The following is a 20,586-nucleotide window of genomic DNA, read 5'->3' on the forward strand; positions in this document are numbered from 1 at the left end:
TCAGTCTTGTCTCTCTTGCACTTACTCATTAAGAACCTAAGCTATTGAACTGACCGAACTCGGTAGTAAGTCTCACGAAAAGTCAAGAAATGTTAACGCATTCCTTAGCAATGTAAAACGAATACGGGTCACGCTAGGCGACAGAGTGAAATTTTCGGTGCGTAAGGAACAAAACAGCGCTTGAATAGAATTGCGACGGTGGCAGCAGTCCAAACTGCGCGATCTGTGCCCGAGCACTTGCGGTCCCTAAACTACTTTTGAGCAACTCGCCGAGCGGTGCTGGTTACGCTGCTAACGGGAAGAAAACGCGACCAAACCACGCCGTCCATTTGGGAGCTGGGCTCTCACGTTTTACGCGCAGTCGGACGGCGTTGCTGACGGTCTGGCCGGCGGAGTTCTGCGCCGTGCAGCGGTAGAGGCCAGCCTGGTGGCGCGTCACCTGGCGCAGCGCCAGCGACAGGTTGCTGACGATGAGGCGCGCGCCGCTGAGGCGCCGGCCGTCGAGGCTCCAGGCGACCTCGCTGACCGCCGGGTTGGCACGGACCGAGCACTCGAAGTAGGCGTCGTGGCCCTCCTGCACGCCGGACGAGTCCAGGCCCTGGCCCAGCCGCAACTCCACGATCGGCTTGTCTGCGCATATAGAGAGCCAGTCGTGGAATAAAAACTGCCTGGCGCTTGCTTTCGCGCGCAGACTGCGCACCCGGGAACGACACTGCACAGTCGACGTCAGACTTGTGCAAGGCGCTCAAATGGCACAGTCCTCTGCAGAAAAAGCGATGCCTAGCAACGCTTGCTGTAGTTGTGGAGATATCGCTCAGGCGAAGGTAGAGCCACATACACTTAGAAGACATCTGGGCACAAGCACGTCATCTCAAAACCATCAACAGCTGCTAAATTTCGCGTTTTATACAGTGTTTGCACTGCTTAAGCGCTCTGCGCAAGTGTAACATCGCACTGCATGCGCTGCGAAGAACAAAAGTGTGCACACAACTACTCACAGCTAACGATGGATGACAAGCAGTACAGACGTTCTCCCTGTTTACAGCTTGATTGAGCGCGCGTGCATTTTGGATTGTGCCGCCCGTGCACAGTAGATTCTCAGTTCGAAACGCGCTAATCCAAAAGCTGCTTCCTCTTCCTAGTCACAGTGTGGCTGCGCCGAGAAGGCTAAATTTGAAAACTTTTATAAGCAGCGTTGAAACACGGGTGCGGTTGTTTGAAAAGATCCGCGAAGGCAGCGCTGCCAGGCGCAGCAGCGTTCTGACCAAGACAGAATTTTCTCCGAGTTTTGAGTACTCCGATACAGAACGTGCGCGTTTTTGATTGCAAGAAACATTATCCAAGGAACTATAATGGGGCACTTTTTGTTCAAACTAGGGGCACTTCAGACCATATCGCCGGGTTGTTCGATTGTACGGATATGTTCTACGTAGTGAATGACGCCTATAATCAAATCCGTGTACTACACTCCTTTTCAGCTCTGAATTAAGTATCTCTCTTACAAAAATTTTATAGACTTCTGTCTATAAAGTCTAAAGACGTTTTGTACACAAACCATAGAGAACATTTTGTAGGCAATACAAATCCCATAGACAGTCTATAGACAATCTATAGATTTACGGCCGTACACATTTAGTAGTCCTGTCTACATATAATCTATAGACTACGAATAGACAAGAAGAAATACCTGAAGAAGTCTATAGACTGTCTATAGGCAATTTTTATAATGGCGTACAGCGCCGCTCTACGTAAAACGAAGCTGCGACTTTTAAAAACACTGCTGCGGGCATGCAGTGTAAGCACACAGAGAGAAAAAAAACATACTGCTACGCTACCGCATATGTGTTCGAGACATAAAAATGTGAGACGTACATTGAGTAAGAAATGGTGCAGCACCTGCGGCTGATCGATTCTTGAACTTGAGAAAGTTCGAGCAGGCATAGTACAAAATGATATTAAAGATAGGGTATGTCGAGAAGGAGAAGTGGTTAGGTAACTGCGTTACAGCAGGCAGGACTACGATTCAAATTTCAATACTGAATCCCATCTGTCCCTGCCTCTTTTTCTACCAACCAGACCCATGTTACTGGTTTCCGTCTAGACCTTTCTTTTTCCTTGCTTGAGGAAAGCGAAACAAACAACTAAAGCTTTCTCTTCTACCGGATTTGCGGTTGCGAAGGCGCGTGTTTTTCCTCGTACTGTGCTCTCTTATCGCTGTATTCGATTTTTGCAGTGCAATCACTAATGAGCGCAGTGCATCGCTTTATCTCCTGCTTTACCCAAGAATTCCCAACTCCCCATTTTTGTGGCGTCATTCGGGACCACTCATGCCGATACCTGTGAAAAGTGATGCTCAAAGTTGTTGCAAGAAAAATGCCCCTCAGGCACATATGAAGCGCAGCGCGCGCCTTGACAACAAGTGCGCTGCGTGCCTATATACGCAGGGGCTCACAGTGAACGTCGAGCGGCCAGACGTCTTCGAGGCCGTCTTCAGGGAAATGGTCGTTGAGGGCGAGGCAGACCAGCCGGCGGCCGTTGTCCTGCGGACGCGGCGTCCAGCGGAGCAAGCTCGCCGTGCCGTTGGCGCCCTGCGCCAGGAGCTGGGTCTGCCGCAGGGACGCCTCCTCCAGCCTCCAGCTGACGTTGGCCGGCGGCTGGGAGCCCGTGGTCTCGCACTCGATCACGGCCTCCACGTCCGCGGACACCGGACTGCGTGACCCTTTGATGCGCACTTGCGCCGGCTTCACTGCGTCGCGCGAAAGCCACGACACCAGAGGGGGGTTCGCTCGCTCACCGTCAAAGGGACGCCAGCTGGCCTCGCTGCATTCGCCACCGACGCTGTCCTCTGGACAGAACTTACTCGATGTACTGCGCACTGCTGACGCGGTCCGTTTTTCGTTCCGTTACTTTTTTTATTACTTTGATTGCGCGCACGTCTGGATTAACTTCTAGGTTTACAGCACCAACTTGGACAGCTGCCACAAGCCAGCTTTCACGCTGATGCCCAATGCGCCTTTTTTGCGTGCCGCTCCTGTCTACGGTAGCGTAGCCAAAACTGACAGGGTGACAGACCCGTTTGCAATGCATTTGAAGTCATTCTTATGCAATCGAGGGTGACGAACCGAGAATGCCAGACACAAAAATATAGAGAGTGTTTGTGAAGCTTTTTTATATTCTTCTGTATCCTAGGACGATTTAAATCATCATGGTAAAAAAAAAGAAAAAACAAGGATTCAGTTCTTGGACTGCAGAAAATGGCCATGAAAGTAAACGCGACTTTTAGGTAGGCCGCCATGACAAGAGAACCACGGTTTCCACGTAACCTGCGTCCTGGCCTCCACTGTTTTCAGACAGCTTTCTTCTCACTACCCACAGCCTGCTGCCTGTTCAATATTTATACTGTTTTTGTGTCGTGTATCCTCAGCTGGCAAAACGATCGCAGGAGGCTCATGTTTTCATTGAAACTCGTGTAGTCACCATGTTTATTAATGCGTGACATTAATGAGTCACTGGCCTCTCCGCAGAAGGGGCAGTAGCGGCTGAAACAAGATAACCTCTTCCGAGAAAGTTCTGCAATTGTGTTGGGAGATATGTAGCCAGGTGTATTTTTTTTATTACTGGCTGTTAGTATAGGGTTACCTGAATTTGCGAAGCCGCTTTTGCCTCCTCTATTCTGATGTGCAAAGCAAAACGACATCTCATCTGAATAACGTATGTTAGCTCTCTGCAAATTCGTCGCTGGCTCGTGGGATGCCTGTGTTCTTTGATTTATCGTAGCCCCAGTCACCACTTTCTCTTCGTGACCTCGGGTTCTAGCGAGCACTCCGAAGACGACACAATCTTTTCGTTTTATTTTTTGGCCCATCTCTTCGCACGCAGCTATGGTCTGATCCCTTCGTGAGGCATGACTGAAAAATGGGGCAGTTTAAGTATGATTTCTTTTTGTTTGTCTTCACTTCTTTCTTCAGTATTTCAGTACTGCCATTAACACCCATAATATCGACATCACAATGTGCTTTATCATGAAGGAAAAAAACAGAGGGGGGGGGGGGGACTAGAATTTGGCAACGGTTACTTCGGCCCTTCCAACAGCATCAAAGTTCTTAAAAATTATACCAGTCATTATAACACTCAGCGTAGCCTGGTGTCTCAGGCAAAATAAAAAAAAACATCCATTACCATTGGAGTCCCGAAATAAGGACACCACCTGCAGCAGAGCACATTGCCTCTATTTTGAATTGTCAATAAATGTTTCTACTACTGCTACTTGCCTCTATTTTGAATTGTCAATAAATGTTTCTACTACTGCTACTACTACTACTACTACTACTACTACTACTACTACTACTACTACTACTACTACTACTACTACTACTACTACTACTACTACTACTACTACTACTACTACACTCAGGAACTGATACTGATTTGCTCGAAACAGTTAAGTCGGGAACCGTCTTTTCGGCAAAATATCCGCAGACATGTTAGTGTAGCAGGTCCTCTGTAGCACTGAACACGAGGGACGGATGGCCCTTATTCAGGTAATTGAACGTCGATATCAGAAAAGGTATTTGAAGGACGTCAGAGTGACCCCTGATCCGACTCACCAAGAACTCCGAATTGGGAGTTCTAAAAGAAATATTAAAGATTAGGTGCTTGTACACGTTGTCATGATTTTTATTTATCTGGACGTTCTTCGTGGTGAGTTCGAAGGCCATTTTTATAGCTTGTTCGAAAGCACATCTGCATAACGGTAACACAGCTTGCCGCTCGACCATTTTCTCTTTGCGCGTATTCCCGCTAGTGTGGTCGTGCTATTAATGTGCCTTACCTCGGAACAAGCGCACGCTGATGTGTCGGTCGTCTCCTAAGCTTCCTCTTGTTCATAGGTACGTGGGCGGCAATACAAGCTCCAAATCTGATTTATACCGTGAGCACTGATAACATCTTTGGTTGTCTCAGAGAATTTATTTTAACCGTAAAGGCGGTGTTAATCATTACAGCCCGCAGTTAAATACCAGACGCTGGCCGGAAAACCTCGCCGAAGGCCCCGCGACGGGCTTCCCGGAAATCACGGTCGCACCGAGGCGCGCGAGCTGTCGCTCGCGGCCGGTCGCTGACGGGGAGCGAGCGCCACCTGTGGGACTCACCGCTGTTAACGAGCTTGAAGGGTTTGTTATCCCAATTCCCAGAGTGGCCAATGGTCAAATAATGGCCATGCCAAGAAAAGCACCGGGATTTTTTTTTCTTGGTACCCTCTCATGTGTAGCACTAACGTGGTTATACAGATGTCATAGACAATGCATCTACGTACTCCCGAAATCAGCGGCGGACGTGGCACATCATATCAACCCCAAGTGTCACGCGTAAAATGCCGAACGGGCTGTAGACATCCTGTATTGAACCGACTGCGTCAAGACTGACATGTCCAAGGACCTTGGTAGAGCTGAGATGACTAAGGGATTGAAAGCGTCTTTCCTATTGGAGGCTCAAGATCTATAAAGGCGGCACCTGCGGTCAAATAGGAAGCTCATAGACCCTTTATAACGCGCGTAATTAGACGCGGCGTACTGAGTGCCTTGGCGACGTGTTTTCACCGCTCTCTGCTGCGTCCACAAACCACCCAGAGGCAGAAGAGACCTTCATTATCAAGGCATCCGGGTAATGTCATCTTCAGTGCATTCATTTTGCGCGCCGCGTGACGCATGCTCGTACTCCCGGCCAATTTTTGAGCAATATTACCCGAATGTCGTGCAAAAGACCGTACACCGGCCTGCGACGAAGCGAGGCGGCTACACAGCCGAGAATATACGCACGTGGGGGCAAGGTGCTCGCGTTCTCATCCTTTATACCGTTCAGCTTTGTCACAGAGCGCTGTACCGCTATTTCTTTGACATTGTTATGATATTGTTAAAGAATATGCCGGGTGTACACTCCTTTGAAGGTGTGAGAGATGCACGCAAGCGGCGCAACATTGCCAATTCTAGTATAGGTTCAATGTCGGACTAACACTAATAAAGATTGGTTTATGGTTTTGGGAGTTTGACGTCCCAAAGCGACTTACGCTATGAGGGACGCCGTAGTGAAGGGCTTCAGAAATCTCGACTACCTGGGGTTCCTTAATGTGCACTGACATCGCACAGTACAGGGACCTCTAGAATTTCGCCTCCATCGAAATTCGAGCGCCGCGGCCGGGATCAAACCCGCATCTTTTTGGTCAGCAGCCGAGCGCCATAATAACTGAGCCAGCGGGGCTCAAAATCACCGCGGCTGAAATAAAGAATAAAGATCTACCACTCCATTGCGTTTTCAACTGTGTTATGTGAAAGCGTTGGGGCTACATCTATGTTTGCGGTGAATTTATGCGGTTTTTCGAGGATGTTCGGCTATCCTTAATTCTAGATTTCTATGTCATTTTTGTGTTTTGTTTTGGTGTGAACATTCACACATTCAAAAATCATTTCAGGCCGCCATACGTTGCCTGATCTGCAGTGATAGCTGCTATGACTTGAGGGTGTCTTTGTCATTCCTGCTTTAGCGACCGTAACCTGTAGATTCGAAAGTTTGCTTTGCATTAGCCTCAATAATTTATTATGCATTATACTGCTCATCTCCTTATCCGACGCCAAAATTAAACATCAGAAACTTCCATCGTTCAAACTTTTCGTTGGTCCATTCCTGTGTTTATTTCTGCTGTTTTTTTTTTCTATGAGATGAGACGAGCGCTCTCCTGAAGTTGCATCTCCTCCCCCCCCCCCCCCCAAAAAAAAAAGTGTAGAAAAAGAGAAGAATAAAAATTTGCACTGCGCGCACACCTGGTCGAAAACGCACGACTCTCATTCTCTGCTCTACGGGATATGTTTTGACAATACTATACGAAGTTTACACCCGTATCTTGCCATACACTCTCTATGAAAGCCAAGAGAAAGCCCTAAAGAAAAAAGAAATTTTGAAGCCAACAAAGAAGAGAGAGAATGCAGTGTGCCCGTCAAAATGTTTGCTGTATAGGATGCCGGGAAAATTGCGTTCCGTGAAGGCTACTGGCCCTGGAAGGCGAAAGGACTACAAACCATGGAGACTATACAGAGGTGCACGTAACAAGCGCTGTAACCGAAATAAAAAAGACAGAAATGGAACTACCAAGCTACATTTTTGGCGAGTAAACAAATACTAAAAGCTTACATCTGGGGTAATAGGTTTCCGTTCCAGGCACCACTGTTTCCGATGCCGGCTGAGGCGCCCTCCCACCTTTTTTTTTTTCTTTCCCTTTACCTACACACGTTGCTACTGCTGGTAGTAAATGAAATGCTAGAAACAATTTCTTTGTTCATTTCCCAGTTTATCTGCCTGAGTTCGACGAGGCTTTCAGTTTAATAAAGAATGTTTAAACCTACAGTTTTTCAATTCTGCCAGAAGAGTAAATCCAATCACCAGGAAATACGACGGGGAATTAACTGATTCCCTAACCAAAATTTCGGGTGCACTGGAATTCAATAATGAAAGTTTCAGGCTGTGCCTTTTATACACTGAACACGGGTTTCAGTAAAGCACTTAGTAAAAACGATGATATAGCTTTACCTTTACTTTTTCTACTGAGTTTTCACTCGCTTTTTTCTGTGAACGGATATCCAAGCGTGCCCCGTAGTGGAATCCGGATCAAAGTCCAAAGTGAGTACAAGCAAGCTACTTTGTTTTCTTATTTGGTAGAGGGAGAGATGAAGACAAGATGAAAGGTGGGGAGGGCACTCAAAGCAGGACTCCAGAAAGCTACCTGCAATCGGGGAAGGGAATTACGGGTTATAAATTCGTAAGAGAGGGCTGAACAATCAAGGGCGCAAATGGATGGTGTGTGAACCGTGCGGTGTTGTCATACCTTGTCGAACAAGCCCGACGTCTTCAGGAAGTTGAGCCTAAAACATGGCATATGGACGACGACAGAAGTTTTAAGTAAACAGGACCTGAAGTACGCATCTACAACGTCCATCTGCTCCGTCGGCCTCGCGCAATGCGCGCAATGAACGACAGGGCTCGTTGCAGTAATGAGAGCTTTAAAAGACATAATGTGTTAGTGCTTACTAACGTCAAACACAATACAGGATGACCGGTATGCATTTTCTCGCTGGATGGCTTGCGTTGTACTGGGTGCCAAGGCATGGGCTTCCCTGAGACACGTCATTTTTCGCCGCGCTAGCCGTTAGTAGTGGGACTCCCGGGTTTCGCGTAATGCATGTAGCGTCCGACGCCCTGAGACCGCCCTGTGCACGCCAATTATGCTACCTTCATCGTCGATGGGTGGGGCGCGCATTCGCAAGAAGACGCCTCCAAACGCAGCCGAATATTTGCCAGAACAGACCCTGAAATTCCTCTAGTACTCAGTTCGCCAGTGTCTTTACTGCCAATCTCCACGTTAGAGCCAGGAAACACAAGCAATTCGCCGGTGGCGTCGCATCAGAAACGCACAGTTTCGAAGCCAATCACCGCAGTGAACAGCATCATAAAGCATGTGCATCGATGCGGTGCTCAGCAGGCAATGCAGTGTGAAAGCGGTCACGCACATTTCAATGGCCACAAATCAGCAGCCATAATCAAGATGGAAAGAACGGTTTTGGTTTGGTTTTGGTTTATGGGGGTTTAACGTCACGAAGCGACTAAGGTTATGAGAGACGACGTGATAGAGGGCTCCGGAGATTTCGACCACCAAAGGTTCTTTAATGTGCACTGACATCGCACAGTACATGGGCCTATAAAATTTCGCCTCCATCGAAATTCGAGCGCCGCGGCCGGAATTTAACCCGCATTTTTCGGGCCAGCAGCCAAGCGCCATAGCCACACAGCCACCGCGGCGGCAGGAAAGAACGAAATTGGCACGTAGAATACAAATTATGAGGCCAAACGCAATAACAATACGCTCTCTCGGCATTATTACCTTGATCATGAACATACCATCAAAGAAGAAAGGGGTGCCAGCAACCACCATAAAGATGTTACTGAAGTCAGCGCTAGCTGCAGATATGCATCTCTGTTAACTTGTGATTACCCACGCTACCGATGGCATTCATAGCATCGTCATTGTAGGTGTCAGAAATTTTTTGGGGAACTTGCTCGCTACCGGCTTTTTTGTTGCCATGTTCGTAGCGACGAGTGATCAGATTAGTCGTGCTGTGTACACACAGTTTTGCAAAGCCGTTTCTACTACCAACAGCTACTGCCAATGAAATTACAGAAAGAAAACATCAGTGAGTTTTAGATTAGCAGCATCCGCTCTATAAGCCAGCTGTTTTTACGTAAACAGACGGTGTGAGTTTCACTGCAACGCTCCTTAAACACATCAAACACGAGCGTGGGCTTAGAGCCCACGCTCGCTTAAAAAAAAAATAACAGCCAAAGAAATCAGTTTCCAACCGGGATGATTTGCTAGTTGGTTTAAATACAACTTTCGTGGAGCTTGTATACTAGGCGTTTCACGCACCTGAGGCTCTACATTTGTTAGCGTTTTTTCAGCCATTATTTATTGTGTGCTAGTGTTAGCGCCACAGTTTTTCATAGCTGAGCGAGGCAAAATAACCTTTCATCTGCTACCCACACGCTCCAGCGTCGACAGAACGAAGCGCCTCATTTTGCTTACGATCCACTAAGGTGATAAACGATCACCAAAATAGTGAATACAACTAATCAAATTCGTTTATGCACGAACTCTCCTCATTCTAGGCGACTTTGGTGAGATGAGAGGAAGGGAAAACACAAAGCGCCCTTCACAGCCAATGAACGAACCCAACAATCCGGGAACCATGACGAGTTTGCTCTGAAGTGAGCGAATCCAGCCTCGAAGAAAGTCGTAATTACGGCAGCGCAATTCGCTTTGCGTGCGTAAGCGGTGCGCACATTTTTCCGACTTTTTTTTTTTTTGCGCATGCGAGCCTCGGCTGAAGACAGACTTCTGTGCGTGTACAGTGTCTACGACGCGAGACTCTTAGGCGCGCAAAAGGCTAATGTTACGCTCAACTAAAACTCTCTATTATCCCCTTTCTTTTCTCTCCCAGCACAAGAGATAACCCAAACAGCCCCAGATTTTTCAAATTACCATATGTGGAGACGTGAGGGCCATGAAACAAAAAGAAAACAAAAATCAGGACCTCATTCGATTCTAGCGCCTAACAGCAATTCTTTTTAATGTAGCATGGCGTTAAACCTCCTGCTAAGTCTTTGCACACTTTGATGAAGCGTATTCATATCATGATGCCCTTCATGCAGCGAGAACAATATATTTGCTCATAAGTGCTCTTTCTTTCTTGTCCTCGTAGTGAACACCGCATTTTACACCGAAGAAAATTTACGAAAAAATTTCCCTTCTATTCTGCTGCTTGAGGCTGTCCAACACAGGTGCACAATGGCCTGTGTATTTCGCGCTGAAAAAAAAATACATCCTAGGCACCAAGACCAAATTGCCCTTCTTTCCACTTTAACATATCAGCAAGAACAATTGCAACTGCCGCGTTAAAGACTTTTCATTGAACTAGCTGGGAATTTGTGAAAAATTTAACGGCTGTTGCCGAAATGTGGCCAAGACTTTAAAGATCCTAGTGTATTCTTTTTTAACGCCGGTTCGGGTTGCCCTCTTTTTCCCTTTGCACTTCGGTTAAAGATATTGAACGAAATGAGATTTAGATGCTGGTAAAAGTAAAATGCTGCAGGAAGGCCTCCTAAATATTTCACCTGAAACGTCAGTGTGCTTCACATTCGCGAGGGAAGTTTTCAAAAAATAAATTTATGTGACTGGCGTTCTATGAGAACGCGTCAAAGTTAAAAGCCTCTTTGAAGTTTGAAACTTCAAAGCGGCTTTTCTCGAGTTTTCTCACCGCCGAGAAAACCCACTGACTGCTGCGATAAATAAGGTTTCAAATGCTGCGCTCGTGAAACGTCCTGTGCACCCACTTTCGTTACGAATGAGGCCGCAATGAAACGTCCATGTAAGATGGGCATAGGGGCTTTATGTGAGTAGAGCCAGCAGCTAAAATACTAGTTTAGAAGCAACTTACTATTGCAGCAGCTACTCAAACAGCATAGGAGTCTAAGCATGCGAGATGAATGGAGATTAGTGAATGGGCTTACCAGATGGTGAAAAAAAAAATGGCAAGATGTATTATTCTATATCTAGGTCGGTGAACTGGTTTGGTTTATGGGGGTTTAACGTCCCAAAGCGCCTCAGGCTATGAGGGACGCCGTAGCGAAGGGCTCCGGAAATTTCGACCACCAGGGGTTCTTTAACGTGCACTGACATCGCACAACACACGGGCCTCTAGAATTTCGCGTCCATCGAAATTCGTCCGCCGCGGCCGGGATCGAACCTGCGTCTTTCGGGCCAGCAGCCGAGTGCCATAACCACTGAGCCACCGCGGCGGCTAGGTCGGTGAGCTCCTCGAGAAGAAATCTATATTCAGTGAAGCGCACTGTCTGAAGATCCCTGGGCAGTAAGATGTGTTTTTTTTTTATTTTGACAAGTTCATCAAGGAAGAAAAACACTCCAAAAAAAATTAACTGTGGCGTTGGTGCCTGACATAAGTATTTAAGCTCGAGGGGCCGAGATGAGGCCATATAATAGCTATTGTTTGTGCTAAATAAAGGGCAATAATTCCTCGTGTATCAAGTACTCTGTGCTTGATGGGAATAAACTTTAATTCGTGTCTATCCAATTCAATTAACCTTCCTGCTACTATATAGGCGTGAACGACCACAGTGACGCATGGCTCCGTTTATTATTTCCCTAGACTCTCCTAGAGCCTTGATAAAAATGCATCTACTCCCTACGGGTACTGAGCGACTGCGCACTGAAGGAAACCCGGATTTACTCTTAGGAGCCAGTAGTGTTCTTGAAAATGCAGCGTAGACTCAAATGTGTGGTAATTCCTGCATTTGCCTCCAATACAATCCCACCGTCGCGGCGGCGATTCGACCGCTCTGCAGACTGCGCTGCGGCCAAACACAGCAGATAGTGCGGCGCACCAGCAACGGGTACTCAGGCTTTAAAGCAGAATGAAAACTAGAGTGCACTTTTCTAATTAATTTCTTTCTTCAAGTTGGTGCCACTTTTGTGACTCACTTCAACCGTCTAACTTAATTTTTGAACTTGAGTAGTCAATAAGTTTATAGCTCTTTTTTTACGATTCAGTGATAAGCAGAATAACGAAGCAACACTATATTATTTATTCCGGAAAGTGCGTTGGGTTTTACTTAACCTAAGCGGGACTTATCTCTCACGGGACAGCAACCATACATCTACGTCGACGTGCAACTCTTTCCCAAGAACCGTGGCTTCCCGGAAGTAGGTGCACATTCCAAACACGTGCCCACGGAGCGAAACCATTCTCACTCAACATAATGGTTTTCTCCGCTCTTCTTCTTTAAGCCCTCCATTTCTGCACTTCTTACCGCCAGGGAGGAGTGCACTTTAAGGCGAAACACTGTGAGCATTGTGTGCAGCGCATTCGGAAGGGGGCCGCGCCAGGCGTAACCGCAAAACCAATTAGCTTCGGAGCAAGCAAAAAGAGTCGGCTGGGAAGGAAAAGCCTCTTAGCAGCGTCTTCCCCCATTGGCGCCGCCTTCTCGCCATCCAGTCCGCCGCCCAATCAAGGCTGTTCGAGGCGGACGAAACGGTCGACACTGTCCTCATTACCGCCTCTGTCCCCATTCGGGACGGCGCCCGGCGCGCACGACGGGCCACGGCGCACAAGTCCATTGCAGGCATCGCAATTTCGTTTGTGGCTCGCAAAGATGCAGGCGTCTGGAGCGCTTTTCGAACCCGGGGCGTTGAAAGGAGGCCCAGCGAAGCCCCCGACATTGCCTCATGGGCGCAGCAAATCGTACCCGCGTCGCGGCTGCGCGCTCAATCGCATCGGAACATTAAGTGGTCCCGAGACGATGAATCTATTCTTGCCGCTGTTGTCTGGCTAAAATCTCGCTTCTCGGTGAATGGGCCGCCCGTGTGACGAATCGCCGGCAACGAATTTGATGGGATGCAGTCTGCGGAGCCTGTCCTCTCTCGGCCGGCCGCCCTGCTCCTCACGTAGCCTTCCCGTGTGGGGCCGGAAGAGGGATAAATCAAAAAACAATTTATCGAGATATGTCATGCTCCGGCGAGGACGCAATACGGACGAAGGAAAAGAATTGGGACTAGCAAGATGTTTCCTTGCAAATGGCTTCGCCGCTTGAGTGCCTTCAGCGCCCTAAACTAACAAAGGTCGTAGTTTCTTGGAAAGAAAGGAAGGACACAGGTCTTGCCAACCAGTATAAAAATACAAGTTTTAATATTAAACTTAATCTTGCAGGATCTTGCACGCAGTAAGAAAGAAAAGAAAAGGGACAAATAGCGACCAGGGATTTCTGACAGCCGTAATAGGGAAACTATACTGCTGCAGAAAAGCAAATAATGCCATTTCTGTCGTGTTTACTGTACCCACCAGAAAAGTATGCGGTATATAGTTGCGAATTCCACACAGAGCGCCGACTCAACGCCATAATTCTGGCATTTTGTTTGTGCCACATATCCGCTCTGCAAAGACTCGGGAACATGTTGCTCTGAAAAATTATTTTGGAAATAAGGTTTGACAGCGTACGTCAGCAAATAATAAACATCGGCCCCACAAGCAGTGACTGTGCCGCAAGATTCGATAGCCAGACGCTCTCCTCGGCTCGAAGTAATAAGGTGTGCATCGGCCTGGAAATAAATTTCTCTACTCCGTCAACGGTAGCGCCCTACTGGATACGTCGTCTCTTTGAACACTGTTGAAACTACTAACTTTATATGACGTGTTTACGCTGTTATAAAATTCGCATTTCCTTCTAAGAACGGCCAGGCATGGATGACTCGCACATCCGTCAAGTGTAGCGATACAATATCGGCGCTGGAGACGACAGATATGACTTTAGGTGCTGGCAAAACAAGACAGCAGACCATGCCTTTGGTTTATTGCTTGTGTACCTTGTGCCACAGGATACGTGGTCAAGTTGAAAAAATGGCCTGGCTTAGCTTATGGTTAAGTCTAGGATGCGAAGCATACGTCGCTTGGCAAGCCGTACTTCTCGTTCTTCTCCCGTTTCCGTGGCTCTTTGTAACTTGCGCTTTGCGGTCTGGCGAGCCGCCCTCTCCCTGGCCGACATCTCGCTGCTCAACTGACTCAACGAGTGCGTCGCCTTTTATACAATTGCGTGACGTCAGTACCTCCTAGCGGTAGGAGCGGGAGTTAGGCCGCCGGCGGAGGCTGCGCGTCCGCAAGCGAGCGCACGAGTTGAGCCCCAGCTTTCACAGCTGTTGTGACGTCATATCACATGGTGCGCCGATGTAGGTCAAGTGGTAGCTACGCGGCCGCGCGCGGCGCAGCAAGGAAGAGCTTGGTTGTGCGGCTAGTATGCTTCGCATAAAAATGGCACAACACTTGAGCCTAGCTCTTGCAACAAAACCGCCATATGACAGCGGCACCGTTGGCGTGAGTCCCTGCGGACCTCTGCATGCGGCGCACAACTCGGAACCGAAGAGAAACGGCGACCGGCGATCTGTTCCCACCCGTAGTGAGCCGGTGAGAGTGCGAAGCTGCCGCGGCACTATCCAGGAGGACGGTCGGGAAGTGTCGTGCGGGGAGTCCAGACTGGCTTCGTTTCTGGGGGTGCGAGGCTGTAGCGCTGGCTCAGGGCGCGGGTCTATTCCACGGATCGACCGATAACGAATTGGTGAAGCTCGTTAGCGCTAATGCATTTTCAATGCAGTGTCCAAAGCTTCCGAAGATTTTCTTCGCAGGTTCAGTCCGCCCTGTCCGTCCTGGGATCTCTGTCGACGAAGAAAAACTGCGTGGTCGCGCCTCTGCACGCGAAAGGAACCTCTTCACGAACGCGTTGCTTTCGGCACCTGCCGGACGTCTTCCAACCCCGTGAGATCAAAGTAATTAGTTAGCGAGCTGATCTTTCTCTGCTTGTACTTGGCCTTCAGGAACTGTGCATCACTGGCTAATCTCGTTTGTTGCCTGACCATTCGCATCCCTATTCGATAGAGACCAGTTGATTAGGCTCACAGGCACTGGCAGGCCGTGCACATGTATTCCATAAAACCGTAAACCTTCTGCATGCATGCATAAGCATGGCCTTTCTTTTAGTTACCCTGCGTGAAGCCACTAAAGCAGGTATTCCTGTTTCAAGATATGCAATTCAGGCTCAGAGCCCGACAGAAATGAATTCACTCACATACTGCCTTTCACCAATGAAGAACCGTAACCTTGGTTACTATTTTCACTGAATGCATGAATGCGGTTACTCCTGAGGTTGGTTACAAAAAATATTATTCAAAACTACCCATCTTCTATTCATGATGACGCCCTCAATTGGATTTGCCCGATCTTATTCGCAATAAATCGCTAGCTTTTTCTGCGCACAAGACATTGTTAGTCTGAAAGGCGGGCTTTACGGTTAAAATACATTTCATATTATTAGTTGCAGTGTGAATTGCCGATTTTCCCGGCGGTAGCTTCTTTTTTCCTATCAGAAAGAAAAAAATTTTCAAAGGGAAAATGATGATTTTGAGAAAATTCACAGCGGACAGCAAGAAATGTCTATTGACAAGCACACCTTGTACTTTGGAGATTGAAAGTCCTTACTGATCAGCTCAACTTCTTCGCTGCGGTCGCGCAGTTCAGTAGCGCCGCATACTAATTAAATAAAGGTGCATGTATGTACATACAGAGTTCAAGTCTAATTACCTCATCGGCCCGACGGACAAGCTGCCGAATTTGTTCAAGGCTTTTGACAGTTTATCTTTATAGCATGCTTTCAAAAGTACCGGACTGTCAGACGCCATGGCACTGCTTATATTGCATTTGCTGGCCGTGGATTCGATTTGCCTGAACTAGGCAAGCGCCGCAGAAGCTGCGGCTTTTTTCTTTTCTTTTCGCTATCTGTAAGAACCCTTAAAGGCTTCAATGCGAAATACTAGCGAAAATAAAAATATCAGCATGCGCAAAGAGATCGCGTGGCCATAAAGCTTCTTGGGATGCGTGCCGCCAAGGTCGGTGCCAAATTGGTTTATGGGCCGAGTGTAGGAGTACTCTCGGAGCCCAGTTTACCGTATGCGACCACCAGGGACGACCCTAAACAGAGACGGGGATAAAACGGATTGGTTTTCGCCCCAGCAGACAACAGATGTCAGCGACGGGCAGACGAGACCCGACAGGCAGCGGCTAATACAACGCTCACTGACCACGGGAGGCGATCGTCAGACGCGATGTGTTCGCGAGCTTCGTCTGCCGACAAGGGCCTCAGCATCGCAGAATGACTCCGGCTCTTTTGCACCCAGTGCTCGGACGTCCAGAGCGTTCAAGCGCCTCTCGGAGCTTTCAGCACGGTTTTCTTTTGTGTTCATTCAGTGAAACATTTTTCTCTATGTTATTCATATTTTTATAAAGCTCATTTCACCTAGTCTACACCAGAACACGTCACATTATTTGCTTGTTTTAATGTGGCCAAAGAGGCCATTCTCAGGGCGAAAAGGCTTTTAGGCTCTCTAAAGTTCTTATGACCCAAGTTTCACTTTTTCTTTCTTTAAGGACATCGTAGCTGGTCTTGCACTTTCCGTAGTTAAGGGAGGGTCGCTGTTGAGTTCTCTGGGTGAGCCCTTCCTTTTACGACGTGTAAATATTGTAGCACCTTCTGCACACCGAATCTCGGAGGATGTGTCCGAGCTTAGAGGATGCGACCCCTCTTTGTCTGCCAGCCTCACGGCGCTGCCACTGTCGCCTTGTGTGCTACCGATTCGTAGAGCCTGCAGTGTCCTCTCACCATGTGGAAACCACGCGGTAGCAGTGGCAGTACCAGCGTGCATCTTTCTGTTACAGTATCGTTATCGTATCTCACAAATTAGGTGCAGCGTCAGTTCGTCTCTGCGCCTGCTTTTATCTGGGGGAAAAATGAGCATGTGGTATTCCTTTTTTGACGAATACTTCTGTAGAGGAGATCTTACATATATTTCGCGGAATAAGACTCATCGCTTACGACAGGGTGTGGGCTTAAAATTTTCACAGCATGAATGCACATCTACAGATTAGGAAAGAAATGCCATGCGGTTGGCACTTTTTCTGACGCTTTGCCATGCTTTAATTTATAGTCATCGTCGACAATGCTTGTCGACTTGCGGATGCATGTATACTACACAAATTTGGTGACTTCAGACCTTGCAGAACCAAGTCATAAGAGTGAAGAGAAACTACTTTGAATCCATTGCAAGGGCAATTCGGATCTAATTAACGATTACTTAAATACACTGCCAGCATGGAACGTTATAGAACAGACGATTTTAAAGGTAAGTTGAGTACTAACAAAATTTGTGGTAACAAGTTTACTTCATCTGCGTTCTTAAATCTTTTTCAAGGGCACATGGAAAAGTGATCTTCTTTTCCTCTCTCCCCTCTCTATCTCTCCATCCGTCCGCCTTCCCACCAGCAAGGTAGCATACTGGGCGTTGCCCCTCCCCCTCTCCCTATTTAACCTTTCCGGTCATCTTTCTCTCTCTCTCTCTCTTATTCAAGCCCTCACAAAACAACTTCCTCTGTAAAGTCAGAAATAATTACAGAAAACTTTTATGTCCGTTTACGATGACCGCTTACTTGAACGAGCGCCTTTATCACATCAGAAATCAGTTAAATATGACTCCTATTCAAACATATGTACAAAGACATCCGCATGTCATACGTTAACTACTCTGGCGCAGTACGCTGATAGCAATTTTTTAACGGCCAAAGCATGCATTCTTTGTCATCAATAGCTGACTGCGTTCAGTGTTTTGTTATATTTAGCGGAAATGTACAGCCTTGATCAAAAGTGCCGAGGCCCTAGGGTTTGCTGTTAAGCCTTGCAACGGGCACTTACGGAACCCCTGAAGATCGAAACTTCTAAATGGCGAGGAGAACTGTCGTCAGCTTCATGCCTCAGACGCTTTAGAGTGGCAAGGGTGTCGTAAGTTGCTAATTACAAGGCTAAACAGCAATTTTGGTCAAAGATGTACATTTTAAGCGACCAATCATTGTGTCCGTTAGTTTTGTTGCCCTATATGCTGTGATCTTGATAATCCTACAGGAGGAGCTCTAGACAGTTTTCAAGTTACGTCTGAGCTTAAACGTTTCTTTTGATAACCTTTCCATTTTTTACCATATCTAATATTTTAGAAGACTCGGTTCATTACTGGCAACTGGCCAGAAAAATTAGCAGGGAACACAAAGACAGTCTAGCTGACATTAAGCTTCGTTCATGAAACACGTCAAAAAAAGATAAAATTGCCTATAGCTAGCTGTCTTTGCACAGCGTGACGAACCAGCAAGAGTGTTGCCTCTCTACTAACTGCACCGTCTTTTCTTTCTTCACACTGCTGCACGGGTTCTGGTAACGATGATCTCTGCTGAGCTTGTGTTATTGGGATGCCAGAGTAACCAACCAAACAGACTCGTTAGTTGTCTGACGCGGGGAACTTGTTTCGTGATGAAAGCTGGACGGAAAAGACAGGCTGTAAGCTTGTGGCTCAGTTTCTGATCGCTGCTTGCTTTTTAAGGATAAGAGAAATAAGAAGAGAAGATCACTACACGTTTGGAGGAAGAAGAGCCGCCGCGCAAAAGCAGCACAAAGGCAAACAAGGGCACAAGCACAGCGCCATTCTGGGTCGCCTTTCCTTGAGCTGTGCCTCTGATTTGGAGAAAGCGCAGCAAACTACTCGGCTTGCCACTTTTACTCTCGACAACCAGTTACAGGGACATGAGTTAGAATGGAAAATTCGCTCTTTCTCTTCAAAAACCTGCGAGCTGGCAGGGGCACGGAGCACGGGAAAGTGGGTTGCGACATTAATAAAATAATAGCACAAGAGTGAAATGCTGCTCGGGTTCTAGCGAATAACTGCAAAGAGAACTGATTGGCCTATTGCGACTTAATGCACTGGCGGCAGCCGGGCTAACGTTTTCTGGCATCGTCTACTCTACAATGAGCTGCGCAGCTACGTGTAGAGTCAAAACGAGCTACGCTGCGGTGGTTGCATCGGCGCATGTGTACCACTTTGCACATCGCAGGCAGGCGTAAAAAGATTTCCCCTTCAACGTTTCGCACTTATGATGTTTGAAAGCTTGCCGCTTGCCAACCCTGTTAACTTCAAAGATGTTGTCATACTTCAGGATGCATGGTTCATATAGTTCATGTGCACTCTGGCTGTTCTGGAGGAACGACGAGGAATCGGTCTTTTATAGACGCGATCGTTGGGAAGAACATATATACACAGTGGAGTTTCGTGTGTTGGCGGCGTTGAATACTAGCGACTACTAAAGAACGTCATTCGTCGTTGAATAAGCATCGAAATGCACAAACATTCTACAAGGTGATTAAACACTTACATTAGACTCGCAAAATGCGCCTAGACTGGGTGTTTTTGGGACATAATTATACAGTAAACAGGTCATGTAAGCACCTCAACCCCGTTTTCACTAGTTCATTCATTAGAAAGCTGAGCGAGAAATGCTTATCATTTTTATGTCCTATACATTGTTGGAGCAGTAACCCTGATTTTGCAAAACTATTCAGTGAATGTCTCAAGCCGAGGAACAATCTTGGTCCGGCTATGATGGGCGTCTTAATTGATTGCTCCAGATAAATTGCGACCATCTCTAATGCTTCAACGTGCATGAAAATGTCAGTGCATGGGAGGTTCCGCATTGCGCCCCCAATCGAAATGTAACCGTAGTGGCGGCTACCAACCTCGTTACCATGTGCGCTGCAGCCAAACTTCATAACTGTTCAGCCTCCATGGCGGATATGCAGTCCGGCTTTCGCTGAGTGCGAAGCTGTCAAGTGTAGCACCCACTTGTACTGCCATCGAGAAGCTTACCGGGATACCGGGAGTTGCACTGGCATGTTGGCGATGTTCCTTGGATGTTCCCTCAAGGGAGACCCTATAGCCAATGGCGTCGACCGATTGACATAATGTCGTTATTAATACCTTTGCGCGTAGTAATGTGGGATCGCACGGGGCTAACAGCTGCTTGGGTATGAACTGCGGATTAACCGGATTAACTACGAAGACGTGACAGTCGGTCAACGCCACTAGCTAGAGGGCTCCTTTGAGGCTAAATCTCCGCTTCGTTCTTGAGTCAAATCCTACCATAATGACTTCTTGAAGTTATCCATAGCGATAGAATATCCACGTAGACGAAATATATGCGGGATCTATCACAAATATGACAATCATTCGACCTCAGTTTTATTAACGAACTTAAGAATACGTGGTATGAATAGTTGCACAATTTATTTGCTACAAAAATGACCGCCCGTGCGCAATATCTGACTGGAAAATATAAAAACAAACGTCTGCAAAGGTGAGGCCAAACTGGGGAGGAATGGCGGAAGCAGTAACGATACGTGTGCTATTTACGCCAGAATTAGTAGTGCTGTTTGAAGTTGTACCAAAAAGGTTACGTTATATTGTAACGCTTCATGAACAAGTTGCTAGGTTGTATTAAGACTAGAAAGATCCTAGCCCCCTTGGGACCACGTCGCCGTCCTGCACGTTGCATCCGTTAC

The 20,586-nt window shown here is 47.3% G+C and overlaps 1 protein-coding gene across 1 annotated transcript in view; it reads right to left on the reverse strand.

Moving 5' to 3' along the window:
• The window catches only part of LOC144114183 (protein turtle homolog A-like), a 398,561-nt gene that overhangs the window by 91,253 nt on the left and 286,722 nt on the right, over positions 1 to 20,586 (reverse strand). Inside the window, exons 5-6 of the mRNA XM_077647762.1 lie at positions 2,453 to 2,746; positions 349 to 630 (exon numbers count right to left, since the gene is read on the reverse strand). Coding sequence (XP_077503888.1) covers positions 349 to 630; positions 2,453 to 2,746 — 576 coding nt within the window. The remainder of the gene's footprint in view (positions 1 to 348; positions 631 to 2,452; positions 2,747 to 20,586) is intronic.

The sequence above is a fragment of the Amblyomma americanum genome, chromosome 1 (genome assembly GCF_052857255.1).
Source record: "Amblyomma americanum isolate KBUSLIRL-KWMA chromosome 1, ASM5285725v1, whole genome shotgun sequence".
Lineage (NCBI taxonomy): Eukaryota > Metazoa > Arthropoda > Arachnida > Ixodida > Ixodidae > Amblyomma > Amblyomma americanum.